This window comes from Chamaea fasciata, unplaced genomic scaffold, assembly GCF_029207755.1.
Source record: "Chamaea fasciata isolate MVZ Bird 193981 ecotype frontalis unplaced genomic scaffold, bChaFas1.0.hap1 SCAF_19, whole genome shotgun sequence".
Taxonomy (NCBI): domain Eukaryota; kingdom Metazoa; phylum Chordata; class Aves; order Passeriformes; family Sylviidae; genus Chamaea; species Chamaea fasciata.
This window is the reverse complement of record NW_027094104.1, coordinates 2,870,154-2,884,799: the sequence shown is the minus strand read 5'-3', so window position 1 is coordinate 2,884,799 and position 14,646 is coordinate 2,870,154. Positions and strand designations below refer to the sequence as shown.

At 50.6% G+C, this 14,646-nt stretch overlaps 1 protein-coding gene across 1 annotated transcript; it reads left to right on the top strand.

The window, feature by feature from the left end:
* Positions 1 to 4,082: 4,082 nt before the first annotated feature.
* Positions 4,083 to 14,191, top strand: CACNG1 (calcium voltage-gated channel auxiliary subunit gamma 1). The gene is made up of 4 exons (XM_066200347.1): positions 4,083 to 4,420; positions 10,152 to 10,226; positions 12,352 to 12,489; positions 13,193 to 14,191. The coding sequence occupies exons 1-4, from the start codon at positions 4,180 to 4,182 to the stop codon at positions 13,417 to 13,419; spliced, it is 681 nt and encodes a 226-aa protein (XP_066056444.1). The 5' UTR covers positions 4,083 to 4,179; the 3' UTR covers positions 13,420 to 14,191.
* The last annotated feature ends 455 nt before the right edge of the window (positions 14,192 to 14,646 follow it).

Below are 14,646 nucleotides of genomic sequence, written 5' to 3'. Positions count from 1 at the left end.
ATAAACCATTTTAAATGTATTTGGGTTTGTGTGGAGAAAGGTATATAGATTTTTAATTTCCAAATTCTCCGAGCTGAGATTTTTGGGGTTTTTTTCACGTTTTTCACTGTTTGATTGCAGCTGGCCATGTTACTGGGAGCCAGTATTTCAGAGGAGATAAAGTTATCCTTGTGGTCCCATAGACCGCAAAATCTCCAAGATAAGATGAGATAAGATACCTACACAATATTTTCAGTGATTCAGTTGAAAATAAGGAAAAAACCTTCTCATTTCCAGCTTAAACCTGTCCCGTATGAGACACGCTGTGGTCTCAGTGCCCAGTTTGAGCCTGGTGTGGTGGCCAGAGACCACAGCAAACCACCCTTGAGGAAAACAACCCAGTGTGCTCTGGAGCGCCTGAGCTTTCCTCCAGCTTCTGAGCTTCCTTATGAACTCACCTGGAGCATCCTCCCCTCCCTGCTCTTGCCCGTTTTGCCTGAAGGAAGGCTGACCCCACGTGCTGCAGCTCCGCACAGCCTTGCCCTGATCAGCACCACAAAACCCCCGCGGGAGCAGCGGCGCCAAACGCGGGGCAGCAGCTGAGCAGCCTCTCCCCGCTCCCAGACAGCCCCAGCCATCCCCGAATCACAGACAGCGTCTCCTCTTCAAACGCTTCTTTTAACTTCACCTCCCAGTTCCTCAGCCTCCAGACTGTCTGCAAAGATGAGGACTGGCTGCCTGTCTCTACCCACCTCTGCCAGGCTCCTGATGAATTGGCACGTCTGGAGGGAGGCAGAGGATTCATCTTTTCAAACGCCTCTGACACGCGGCAGTGAAGCCATTTAAAGCTCAGGCCCAAAGCTGCTTCGCTCGGACTGAAGTAAATTAAAGGTTTTCCCCACGTTTACGAGCGAGTCCGTGGGGAAATGGTGACCCCAGGATCTGTGGCCGTGAACAGGGTGCTGGGAAAAGCGCTGGTGTTTGAGGAGGGGGGAAGCAGAGACAGGCTTTGGGAAGTGGGAAAAAGAGGATGTGGCGTTTCCTTGGAATGAGAGAACCAACAGACACGGGCAGTGCTGAAATTAAAGGGGAAAGGGGGGGCTGTGCATGTGTCTGCAATCCGGCTCAGCTTTCAGCCGGCGCTGCCCTGCTCCCAGAGCCAGGGGATCGCTTTCCCCACGGCACAGCCGGCGGTATTTTGGGAGCACGGAGCTGTGGGTCGGTCACAGGGGCAGCAGGGATGGCCAGCTATACACAGCAGGGTGGGAGTCTGTTGAAAAATCAAATAGCCGGCCAAAACACACACATTTAGCTCTTGTGTTCCATGATTCCCACCCCAGAGGCGGGGAGCATTCGGAGGGCACTCCCAGGTGGCATTCCCGGGTGTCGGTTTCCAGAGCCCACCTCGATCCCCCCAGTGTCTCACCACACTGGGGCAATGCAGGCTGGGGAGCCCAAATATTACTGAGGAGACCCTGTCTGAGGAAAGCTCTTTGCTGAACTCACATTTGAGCCGAGAGCAGAGCAGGTGCTGCCTCCCCCTCTCTGGGTTATTCGGACCTGGGAAGGGTCTTCTGTAGAGCATTGCTCTGCAAGCAGGGAACCACAGAGTGAGGTGAATCTGTTGTGGTAGATGCTGAGGCTGGTCTGAAAGACATACAGAAGAGTGCAAGTGCTGGAGAGCAGAGCCAAGTCACCACCTCTGCCAGGGAAAAAAAAAAAACACAACACAGTAGTTGGGCTTCAGACGCCTCCTCTGGCATTTTCTCCAGAAGAGAAACAGAATTGTGTTCCCCACTCACTGCTGCTAAAGTGCAACTAATTGCAGCCCTCCCTGCTTTCCAACAGGTCCTCATTAATAATCTGTTTATATTTCATGTGATATTGATTTTTAAATGTGAAGATTTACCAGCTGACACAGGGAGGCTGCAGAAACCATTCCCAGAGGATTAGGTATCATGGTCTTCTGGATGTGCAGAAAACTTCCAGGGTTTGCTTTAGTCCTGTGCTCCTCCAGAAATCTCTGTTTTGTCTGTGCATTTGCCAAATGCCCACAAATAACCCACAAAACCCTTTATTTCCCATGGGCTGGAAGCTCTAGGTCATTTTTGGGGGGTGGAGGGAGTGTTTCACCTCAGCCGCAGCAATGTGAGCTTGGGAAGCCACTGTTGCCCATGCTGGGGCTCGTTGAAGCCTGTCCACACTCCCAGCTCCACTCAGCACTAGGGAAGGATCAATTCTTCCCTTCTGATTTCACGTCAGTTGTTTCCTGGAAATTAGGAAACTCAGAGCCAAACTCATAGAACTTCTCCAGAAGGAAGGATCTAAATGAGAACAAAAAGTGTGACTTTGCCAACACCGGAAGAGGCACAAAGACCAACACCAGAGAAAAAAATTAACGAGTTCCCACCGCTGCAGTCCTTGTAGGTTGTAATTAGTCTAAAGCAGGATCATTAGCACTTGATGCCTCAGCAACCAGAGCCTCGCTTTGTGCCCACATTTGCAAACACACATTCACTTCCCTTTTCTCCACCTGTGGAGTTTGTAGCGTCAAGGAATTGAAGCCAAGACGCAGCTCCTGAGATCAACTGATGCCTAGTGAAATTCAACAAGAGTCTACTTCAAAGGAAAAGGCATTACATCTTCAAAGCATTTCTTTTCTGCCTTAATGTCTGCTCCCTTTCGGCCTTTCTGCTCTCATGGCAACTCTTGGTTCTGGTTTAAATGCAAGCCTCTAACATCTCTGCCAGCCCCAGCATGGATGTGCCTGTGGTCCCCGGTCCCTGCCTTGCTCCATGTCCCCACTGCCCTCCCTGCCGCCCTTCCCCTCCAGTTTTGCACCAGGTACCTTCCCTCCTGCCCACAGCTCCCACATCCCAGCAAGAACGGGGCTCCAGGTGCCATCCTGGCTGCCCACAGGTCCCTCTGCTCCACAGGGGTGTCTAAGCCATCCCTGCTGCACGTCAAGCACAGTAATGTTAACCCCTCTAAGTCATAATTCAATTACAGTTATTTTGGACCGATATTTTTTCACGTACACTTTATTTTCTCTCCCTTTCCCATGCTCTCCCTACACTTTAATTCCTTGCTCCACATCACCCTCATCAACTTGAGCTGACACCTCTGCACCTTTATTTTGACATCAGACTGGGGTGTTAATAAAGCAGGACTGGAGTAGCTCTGACATTATCTTGACACAATGATATTTGCAGCTTTCCACTGGCATTTTTTTAACCATTCATTTAACATTCAGGTACTGTCACCCTCCTCAGTTTGACATCACAATTGTAATGTCACCTCCAGAGTGGCCTCTGCATTGACATTACCGTCAAATTGGCTCTACAATCAGCTGAAATATCAAAGGGAAGAAGAGGCTGGCCCAGCTCCAGCAATTTGGGCTTAAGGCAAGAGAAGTTCATTTCTGGAGAAAGGAAAGGATGTGTTGGGTGCTGGAGTTACTGCGGGCATCGAGGGGAACCTGGTTCATAGGAAAGCAAACAAGTATTTGAGAGATACTGCATTAGAAAAAGAAAAAAAGAAAAGACACAAAAAGCCTAGCAACAAAAAAGGAAAAAAAAAAAAAAAAAAACTAAAAAACTGTGCCCACAAAACCCCCCAGCTACTCAGAACAGTTGAGGTTAATTAAAAACAATTATAATAAAAGGTTAGAATAAAAATAACTATAGCAAAAATTAAAAATAAAATAAACTAGTTGGCTTATTTTATCCCCCTCTGCCACAGCTGTGGGCTCTGGAGGCACGTCCAGCTCTGAGCTCCTGTGAGCCACAGGCCTGGGGTGAGAGGGCTCCCGGGCTATTAAACTGTTTAGGATCAGTCTGAACTCAGGCCCAGCACTATTATAAACACAGATGTTTTTCTAACCTCGCTGAAAAGTTAATCATCTTATTAATGCCTATTTCTGGGCATGCTGCAAGTCAAGAGATCTCAGCCCCTGCCTGCACAGCGGCGGCTGCGGCCACCGCGGCCAGCGCCCGCCCGGCCGGCCGGGCGTGGGAATCCGAAACACCCCGGGTGGGACGGGGCCGAAAGCTGAGCTGAGCGCTGGGAGCCTCCTGACACGGCCCGGCAGCTGCCCGCGGCCCCGGGGCTGACATTTCCAGGCAGTCAGATGCGCCAGCGCTCCGGGAGCCCTCGCGGACCCCGCGCCGCGCTCCGCCGGGAGCGCCGGCCCGCAGCGACATGGACGAGAGCAAACCCCTGAAGGTGCGGCTGACCTTCTCCGTGATCCTGGTGGGCATCGCGCTGCTCTTCGCCGCCGTAGTGACTGACCACTGGGCCGTGCTCAGCCCCAGCGTGGGCAAGAACACCACCACCTGCGAGGCCGCTCATTTCGGGCTCTGGAGACTCTGCACCAAGAGGATTTTCATGCAGGAGCAAGGTCCCAAGGAGAGGAGCTGCGGGCCCATCAGCCTGCCGGGAGGTACGTGAGCATGCACGGGGGAAAGCCCCACGACTCACAGCAGGCTTTGCTTAGGAGGTTGGAGCACATGGCAAAGCCAAACAGGCTGCTCCATGCCCCCCGTGGCAGAAGGAAAACCGGCACTGAGCTGGGGATGGGGTGCACGGGGCTGTTTTTGTGTTGGTGGGCAAACGCACCTGGTTGCCATCCCTCCTGCTGGGCTTGCTCTGCTTGCCTTGGACTGTTCGTGACCATATTTGAGTCTCCCGTGCAGCAGCGACAGTGGCGGGGAGAAGGGGAGGAGGATTGGGCACAGCGGGAATCACAAAGGGAGATCGGGATGGAGGGAGCCTTGCTGAACCCCAGCCAAGGGTCCTGCGGGCATGTTGATAGCAGCAGGCAAGAGAGAGGATTTATGGGCCCACCAAACCCAGCTGGATGTTGATTCCCAGATCAACACAATCCCAGAGGAACAGCCCATCCACGGTGGGCACTGGGTTGTCTCTGAGCTGTTCCAATAACAGCCATTCCTCATGGCAGGATGGTTTGTCAACTTCCAGAAAAAAAGAGTCATCAGCGGAGTTTGAATCAATTTCTCAAGGACTTGGGAGCCTCCTCACCTCTCACCAGAGGCACCCGCTCCCACACACATCTCCACCTCCAGTTCAATCGATGGGGAGGGCAGTGGGCCCGGCAGCTTTCCGGGAAGGCTGCTCCATTCCCATGGTTTAAGGAGCTCATTATGTTTTTGCTGATTGCCAAGTCAGCAACATCCGTGCCGTTTGCACTAATACACTCCCTCTGTGACTGAGCCACGCTGCTTTTTTAGAAGGCTTATAGGGTATTGGATGCTTTCCAGAACAGAAATAACAGGATTGCCTGCGTGTTAGACTCACTGCTTGAAATGAAATATATGTTAACACATATTTGAAAATTTCCTGTGAAAAAAATCTTCCTGCTTGGGCTGACTGTCTATTGCCCGTATTACTGCAATTCTTTATCTCTTTGGCCAAATTACATGTTGTGAAGAGAGGAGCTGAGCCTCAGCGTGGGGATCTGCCTCTAACCAAACTTGGGAGTGTGTCATCCATATGCTTAATGTCTCTCAGGAAGGTACTTACGTGCTCAGAGACGTTGTTCCTTGCTGCACGCCTTCCCCCGCGCACAGAGAACTCCCACAAAAGGAGAAACAATAGAAATTGGTGGATAAACAGCAAAACTGCACGACCGTGGGGTAAATATAAAACTCATAAATATCCAGCTGTCTGCACAAAGCAGATTCGCAGGCAGGGCACAGGAAAGCAGCCACTATCTTTGACAGACATCAGCATGTGCTTGCACAGACGTTGAATCACATCCCAGCGCCGCATTCCGCCAGGCACAGAATAACTGGGAATTATGGAGGGGCTGGACTGTCCCCCACACCAGAGCTGGTTCATCCCGTTTTTAAAGGCGTTTGGGAACTGGGATGACAGCCTGCGTCACAATCACGTTCCAAAGGGTGAAATTTGCACCTGGATTATAACGTGGATACCTTCATCCCTGTTCGAGCCGGGAACGGATCAGAGCGAGGGGAGGGGAGGGGAGCAGAGCCCCGGGGCTGCTGAGGGAGGCTGTGGCCGCACGGCTCCTGTTAGATTGATTTCACACTTCTGGGAAGGGATGTCGGCAGGGAAACACCAGGGTTGTGAAACCTGCAGCAGCCGAGAAAATGTGAATGAACAAACGCGCAGTAAAAGAGCAGATGCAGGCACTGCTTTTCCTGAAAATCATGAGATATAACCAGACATTACTGCCAGGACTGGGAAAGAGGCATCAGAATTTATCACTGAATTAATAACCATTTACCAGTCACTCCCTGTAGAGGAAATGGATGGCATGATTAACGTTATTTATTAGGTTTTGAGCTCAGCACAGTGCAGAGTGGGGAGGATGACTTGGCTCGCAGTCCACAAAGCAGGGCTGTGATTTAGGCAGAGCTTTAAAATTTTACAGCACCCATCCGAGGGTGTTGACAAATTGAAAAGGGTTCAGCATCCTGCTGTAACAAATGAAAAGATCAGGGAGACGGTGGTTAAAACCAGGCAAATTCAGACTAATACTGAGACATTTTTAACTGTGGTCAGTGGGCACCGGGGCATTTTACTAGCAGCTGTGAACAGAGTTCAGCGTCACTGCCTGTAACTCCGGTGCTAGTGCTGTTCTGAAAAGTGGCTCCTGTGGTCTGGGCAGCAGCAGGGATGTTCAACAGCTTCAACAGGTCCTTGTAAATACAGAACCTGAGTGCAGGCAACTGGAGAGGAGAAGTGCTTGAGCAAATGGGTTGTCAGCAGGGCTGTCTGTTCCGGGTTACAGGAGACCAGCCCTGCAAGGCAGGTGAGAAATTAAACTGCCTGGAGAGACGGTCTCCAAAACTCTTTGTGGGTCAAAGGCCTCATTGGCCAGGTCAGAGCCCAAGGCCTGGCCCCCTCCATGGCTCTGCCCTCACCTCAACTCCTCCTCTAAGGTCCTGTGTCCCAAACTCATCGCAAGTGGAAACCCCACACTAAACCCCAGGATTTTCTGCCACAGACCCCCCATGCTCTGTCCATCTCCGGTTCCAGAGCAAGGTGGGCGCCGGCCCTTTCCCAGCCTGTCACTCCAGTGCTTGCAGGGGACAAACTCCCAAACTCTGCACGGCCCGAACATCTCATGGTCTTTCCAGCCTTTCTTTCCCCCACAAAGCCTCCAAACTGCAGCTCAAGGTTCAGCCAGAGTTCAGTGGGGTTGCACTTCTGCATCCAGGGGTGATGGATGTGAAGGGCAGGGAGCAGGAAGGCTCTCAGGGGGCGTCTTGGAGGGGTCAGGACACTCTGATAAACCACGTTACAGCCCTGAAGTTCATGCAGCCACAGAGCCCCTGGACTGTCCCCATCAGCCCACTGGGGTGACCCGGTGGCAGAGATAGTGGAATGGGGGTGGAGAGAAACAAAGATTGCCACAGTGTTCATCCATTATCAAGCCCAGTGTAAGTCCTATCTGTTACGTAAACGTGCTGTGACAAAAATGGACTTTTCTCTTATTCATGATGGCACCAGAGTCATTGCAGTGCCTCAGTCCTGCTGAATAACAGACTCGTTGAAACAGATATCCCCAGCTCAACAGAGCATGGGAGCACCTTAAAACTGAAAACAATCCAGCATTTCACCAAAACAAATCCAGTTGTATTTTCCCCCAACAAGCGCATTTTCCAAAACCAGCAGACTTCTTGTGTGCTGACCTTTTACCACACATCAGAGCTTTGCTAAGGGCCACAAGGGACAGAGGCAGCTCCATCTCCTGCAGACAAGCCCACCTCTGAAAAGTTCATGAGGGTGGAGGGGGGACTGGACTGGTTTGGTTCCCCTGCAGTGGACACAGAGCTGTGCTCTGCTCCCACCACACCAAGCCTGGATGCCTCCGCCTTTGTACTGCACACCTGGGAACTCCTTTGAGTTCAAGCTTTTTAGAGAATTAAAGCTAAACCAATCAATCTCAAAATAAAGTGTCCCAGACACAATGCCCAGCCTCAGCCACCACTGAGTTGCTGGTGGAGGCACACAACTACTGCTTTGGGGCTCAAAATTCACAATCAGAGTCACAGAGGGCTGAGATCAAATGTATTTCTAACGGTAATTTGCAAGGATAATAAAGAACAGGTCGGGAGATGCCAGAGCTAAACATTAACCTCGTCTCCAGCAAGGAGAATCTGCAGATGAAATAAAAGTCAGCTTATAAACTTAAGTAGATAAGAGTGTCTCGAAGGAATCTTCCCCTAAAAGGCCCAAAAACGCTGCTCCGCAATTACCTATCTCCTGGGAGAGGGAAAATAAATCCTCCCTGAGTCACTAACTCTAGCAGCCACCATTTACATGACAGAAAAAAAAACCCACAAGAACCAACAGGTAGAACACAGGGATCTTCTGCCAGAGAAATTAATGCTGTAAGGAGCCACTGAAATGCTCAGGGGCAGAAACGCCCTGCACTCCAGCACCTGGCCTGGCTCAGGCTTCTCCCGGGCTGGAGCAGCCTGTCCCAGCCTGGATTGTGGAGAGGGCCACAGCTTCTCCTAGGCTTCCTCCCAGCATATTCTGGAAGCTGGTGCTAGTTCCATTATTTAGTGGAAGAGATGCCCCTAAGGGAAGGGGCCCCTCTTTTTGTGTTTCAGGCAGCCTTGGCTCTGTTTCCTGGGCCACTGGGAGCCCTCTGGGTGCCCCTGGGGTGCTGGGGTGGGTGCTGAGTGTGCCCTCTGGGTGCTGAGTGTGCCCTCTGGGTGCCCCTGGGGTGCTGGGGTGGGTGCTGAGTGTGCCCTCTGGGTGCTGAGTGTGCCCTCTGGGTGCCCCTGGGGTGCTGGGGTGGGTGCTGAGTGTGCCCTCTGGGTGCTGAGTGTGCCCTCTGGGTGCCCCTGGGGTGCTGGGGTGGGTGCTGAGTGTGTCCCCCCCGGCCCAGCTCGGCACAGTCGGGGCTGGCGCCGCTCAGCGTGTCCCCACCAGTGCACCCTTCCAGCCAAATTCCTGGCGAGCAACTGTTCTCGCTGCTCCACACCCCTTCAAAGCCTCAATTAAACCAGTTATAAATAGCAAGAACACCCTCCACCCGTAGCCTGCTGCTGCCAAAGCTCCGAGTCAGCAGCTCCTCAGCAGACCCTTCCCACCCTGCTGGGAGGCCGAGGCTGGGAGTCTCCTGTGTGTCTGCTGACAGCAGTGACATTGCTCCCCCGGCTCACCCTGGCCAGGCTGAGGAGGAAGAAGGATTGTGGCCATCGAGAGACTCGGCTAACAACTTCCCTCCTCCCCATATCCCCCCGCCCCACGATCCCGATCCCTGCTCGCTTCTCGAGCCCACTACAAACACGCCGTACCTGCGCTCATGTGAAGTCCAGACAGAGGAACTTCCTAAAGCTCCCTCTATGGAACTTCTGCTGTCTTATCAAATTAACTGAATAGGCTGCTCTGATGGCATCCAACTCAGATAAAGCCCGGCATGAGAGCCTCTTTGCCCTTGCCTCAGCCAGCCTTCCCTTCCCTGGGCAACTGCTTGGGCTTCAAAAAGCTTTGGTCTTTTTTGCTTTGTTCTTCTTTTACTGACAGCCAAAAAAAAAGAAAAAAAAAAAAAAAAAAAAAAAGCTCTAAGCATCCCTATTTTAGTAACCATGTGCTTTGCTGCACTGCAGCAGCCTCGTCTCTGGGACCCCCAGATCAGCAAACCTCCTGCATTCAGCAAAACCTCCCCACTGGCACACAGCGATCTGTGAGCTGCAGAAGGGCAGAGCCAGGAGGGAAAGGTGGATGAGGACACTCCATCCTCCCTGTTTGCGCTCCAAGGTCACCACAGCTCCGTGGGGTGATGCCACTGTGGGTGGGCTGGTGAGGGGAGGGAGCTGCCAGCTCAGCTGTGCGCGGCAGGTCCCATCCCCAGGAAATGCTGCGACACTGAGAGGCAGAAACGTGTGATGGTCAAAGGCAGAATGAGAAAAATCATCCGTAATTCATATTTTAAACAGAGGAGCAATCAGCTCTGAGAGGGATACAAAAGGTATCAGAGGGGCTTCTGCCTGGTGTCCTCACCTGCTCCCAGAAAAATCAGATCCAACTCCAGTTCCCGGGAATCGCCAACGGTAGGGAGCCTCAAAACCACTGCGAGTTTGCTACATCAATACAAACCTAATTCGGTTTTGCTACATTTTATCAGAGGCTTCCAAGAGCACAGAATTGAATTTGCTTTTCTCTTTCAGACCACAACTGCTCCTACTTCAAGCACTTCACTCCAGGAGAGACCTCGGAGATATTTGAAGTAACCACCCAGAAAGGTAAGGATGATTCCAAAAGAATATTTTCTTATTGTTGTTTGAAGTGATGGGCACACAAGAACGAACGGAAAGGGGTCCCCAAAATGAGGGTTCAGCCCTGGTTCCACTGAAAGCAGCAGGATTTCTAACAGGCACCATCAGCTGGGAAAAACGTGGAAAATGCCCTGAGCAAGGGCAGATCCCAGCTTCCTGGGGACAATTATTTTTATATATGATCACACCCTTAAACATGATTTCACATAAGTTGTCCCACAAATATATAACAATGCCAATACCCAGGAAAACTGCAAAAAGTCCTTCCAGCATAAAAATGACTTTACAACATTGGCACTAGCCGTGACACTCAGCCTTTGCCATTGAAGGGGAAGATATTAATAAAACCGAAATGAATAAATCATACCCCAAGCAGAGTCTTGACCCTGAAAAGAAGTGCAGAGGCTCTCTGAAGACCATTAGGAATTTTATGCCTCATATTGATTTCATATGAAAGTCATGTAAAAAATAGAGCGGTCGATGAATGGAAGGAACAGGGATCCTGCAAAGACATGAACTGTCAGTGTTTACAGCAGAATTGTCTTTCATGGACAAATTTCACATTCTTAATAAGTCCAAGTATTTTGAGGGCTCCCCTAACATGCTCCTCTCTTTCTCAGCCTCTCTTTGGGGACAAACTCCTTCACAGTTTGCAGCACAACGGATTTACTGTCGAAAATGTGAGCCATTGGATACATTACATGTATTAATCTGCTTTGCTTCTAGCGGAAATTGTAATTGGTGGAGAACCCTGAAGATAGGTTCCCTAAAAAAGTGGCTTCCTAAGACAGGAAAGACAGGAATTTTAACTGATAGAAAAGCATATATATCTGAGACACCTGCTTTTGCTCTCTTATCCGCTATCTGATCCAGCCACCTGATCTTCAAAATGCACCCAATGCCTTCAGGGCAATGCAGAGAAAAATCAGGAAGAATTTCTTCTTTAGAAAAAAAAAAATTTAAAAAAAAATCAGGAAAAACTTCTTTTCTTTGGGGCAAAAAGAAAATCTTACGCCCAGCAAAAGACTTTACAATGAAACGAACACTTTCAGGCAGTTCCAGCACAGAGAAAAGAGAAACATTTAGAAAATGATAATAAAACAGTGATATGAAAAGCAGCGAGAACAAAGAGTGATCTGCTGTTCCCCTTCGCAGAAATAGCTCATTTGGATGGGAGCTAATTAGTAACAGGCAAAAAAAAATTCTTCATGATTTTGCCTGGGAGATATTTTTTTTAATGGCTTGAAAGGCAAATATCATCAGGCACTGTGATGTTCATGCATGGCTACATGTGTTAAATACTGAACTAATCTGAAAACGAACACAACATGCAAATGAAGGCCTGAATTACTCAATTAGCAACTCACCCCCTCCACCCAGGCACTGAGCAGCGCTGGGCTGGGGGAAGTGTCCAACACTTGGTTTAGCAAAACCCAGGACTTTTGGGGAGGGTTTAATCCCGTGCCCTGAAGAAGCTGGGTTTTCACAGAGCTGGAAATCACAGTTGTGAAGGCAAAGGAATAAAACCGAGCTGCGCAGACTCTTCGCCCCAGCCTGCTGTGCCCACTCGGGGGCTGAGCCCACGGAGCACTCGGCTCCCCCTGCACGGGGACAGCACCAGCACTGTGCACCAGGGCTGTGCAGAAAGCAGGGAATAAAAGTCGCAGAGAGCTGTCTATTCACTCTGGGAGCAGAGTGTGGGGTGATGGGAGGGACGAGAGCATGGAGCCCAGCAAGGCTTTGATACTAACATTTCCATGGCAGAGCCAAAACAGCTCCAGCCCAGCACCCCAGCAGCCCCATACAGGTGGGCTGATGAGCAAAGGTGCCCTGGGCTGTCTCAGGAGGCGTTCAGAAAGCATTTCCCCTTCCTGCTCTGCTTTTATACTCTTCACATTCAAAAGATACACGGCCGATACTTGCCCCCGTTTTCACTTGAGGGAAATAATTCACCAAAGCCACCTCGCCCCGCCATCAGGGGTGCACGTATTTCTCAGAGTGAGCTCCTGCAACATCCCCACAGCTGATGGCAGTGGGCTCAAAATGTGCACTCTATGTCATTTTTGGTGGTTTTTTTTTTTCCCTTTGGCAGAATACAGCATTTCAGCTGCAGCCATTGCCATCTTCAGCGTTGGCTTTGCCATCATCGGGACGATCTGCGTCCTCCTGTCCTTCAGGAAGAAGAGGGATTACCTGCTGAAGCCAGCATCCATGTTCTACACCTTCGCGGGTACGAGGAGGGCTGCTCACATTTCTGCACTTGGTTCATAGGAAAACATAGGGAAACTCAAGGTAGAGCCCAAGGGGATGGAGACACTTCTAAAAATGCCCTGAAAGCGTTTTCTTCCTGGCCCCAGACCACAGGTCCCTGTGTGGCGTGAGAAGGTCCGGTTCAGCGGCTGGTCTGTGTTTTCTCCAACCCCCTGTAAAAGTATATTCACTGTCAGTCCCAGTCTGAAGCGGGGACACACAATAATCTATCTCATTTATTAAGTTTCAAGCCAACAAAATGGATGATCCAGGCCCAAAATACACAACTGTCTCCCAAACACACGGAGACTGCACTTGTGCATGAGCCAGGAATACTTCGACATGCCACAATGAGCACAAGACAGAGGGGCAAACTGTCACCTCAATATAAAATTGTCCTCAACCTCTGAAAAAGCTCCCCAGGGAATGCAATTATTCCTCCCCCACCTTGAATTTCCCATCCAAGCCTGTCTAAAAGATCACACTCAACAAGTCAGTGGCTGACCTCAGTTACGGCAGAGCTCCTGGCAGTTCTGAGCACTGGCTCCTTCAAACACTGAAGCCAGTGACTCACCTGTGAATCTCACTGCAGTTCCTGTATGCAAAACAACAGATGAGGCGGTTAATTAAGGATGAAAAATTGACAGCTGGTTATTCAACCCACTGCTCCCATCTTCCTTCAGGTCTCTGCATCATCATCTCTGTTGAAGTCATGAGACAATCCGTGAAGAGGATGATTGACAGCAAGGAGACAGCCTGGATCAAGTACAGTTACTCCTGGTCCTTCGCCTGTGCCTGCGCCTCCTTCGTGCTGCTCTTCGTCTGCGGCGTCGCCCTCCTCCTCATCGCGCTGCCCCGCTTCCCCCAGAACCCCTGGGAGACCTGCATGGATGCAGAACCCGAGCACTGATGTGCCCTGCACCCACCAAAAATATCCACAAAGTGTTCTGAAAAGATTTGTATTTTTTAAAATGTCTGGGCCTCACCACACAATGTGCTCTCCATCGTGAGTCATTACTGAACCAAGGCATGTTCGACTGCAATTGTTGCTTTCTCTTTTCCTCTCTTTTTTTCATTTCTTTTTTTTTTTCTCTCTCTCTTTTTTGATTCTTTTCTTTCTTTTTTCGTTTTTTAAGAAAGCAGAAAGACCACTCAACACCATCATGGGTGCGTGTGACTGGCACTGCTCTGTGCCGATTTGGGGCTGCCCTGCGCTGATGCAGTTGAGGGGAAATCTGTGTCTGACACAGCTCGGGCCACAGAGGTGACAGCTTTGTTAAGGAGAAGGTGCTTGGTGTAGGTGGGCGTAGATCCATGAGGGACGTCAGGCTTTTATACCTCACTAGGTCACAGAGAGACTCTGGGGACTCCATGTCCCCATTTATGCCACACTCCTCTCCTTCCCTCAGAAGGGTTAGCTTGTTTCCCCAGGGTAAGTTGGAGATCCTTATGCTCTTCTATTAAAATGTTAACATTTGATAAAAAAAACCACAAAACAGAACTTTGCGTGGCATTGGCATAAAAATCCCCCCTCCAAATGTACACCCTGCAGTTCCATTCTTTCAAATCAAGCGTAAAACCCCACAAAACAAGAGTCTTGTGTTTTGCTTAAACTTCAGTGGCGAAGCCAAGAAGCACTGAACACGAAGAGTGATATTTTCCTTTAATAAAAAGCATGATCTTCCGGTAGCATGATCTTCTGGAAAATTATTTTGATGGATGAATCACTTGGCCCATCAGATTCTGCCAGGTCCACGACAACAGAGCAGTGCTGGGTGGTGGTTGCTGCACGGAGCTCTCGTTTGTTCCCCATGAGTGGGCTTTTTACAGCACCCTGCTCTGCTCACTGCACATGTGTGCACAGAGCTACAGCTCGGGAAAAATCCTTCAAGGCGGCTGCCGAGAGGGAAAGGATTCTGCCTGGAAGGGCCGGGAGAGGCAGCCCCGAGAGCGCCCTGCCGCTGCCTCGCTGCTGCTTTGCTGCTGCACAATCACAGACCCCAGGCAGTGCTGGGGGATGCTGCGGGCGCTGCTTTGCTGCTGGGAGCCTGCAGGGCTCTGCCACGGCTGCCTGAAGCGCTTTGGGGGCCGGGGGTCCCCCAGTCCAAGCATCAGCAGCGCTGGGGATCCCCCATCC

Bases quoted from the DNA above. Each gene is read 5' to 3' on its own strand.
- CACNG1 (XM_066200347.1), top strand. From the start codon at position 4,180: ATGGACGAGAGCAAACCCCTGAAGGTGCGGCTGACCTTCTCCGTGATC. The intron at 10,227-12,351 runs GTAAGGATGATT...TCCCTTTGGCAG, and splicing joins TGAAGTAACCACCCAGAAAG to AATACAGCATTTCAGCTGCA. The intron at 12,490-13,192 runs GTACGAGGAGGG...ATCTTCCTTCAG, and splicing joins CATGTTCTACACCTTCGCGG to GTCTCTGCATCATCATCTCT.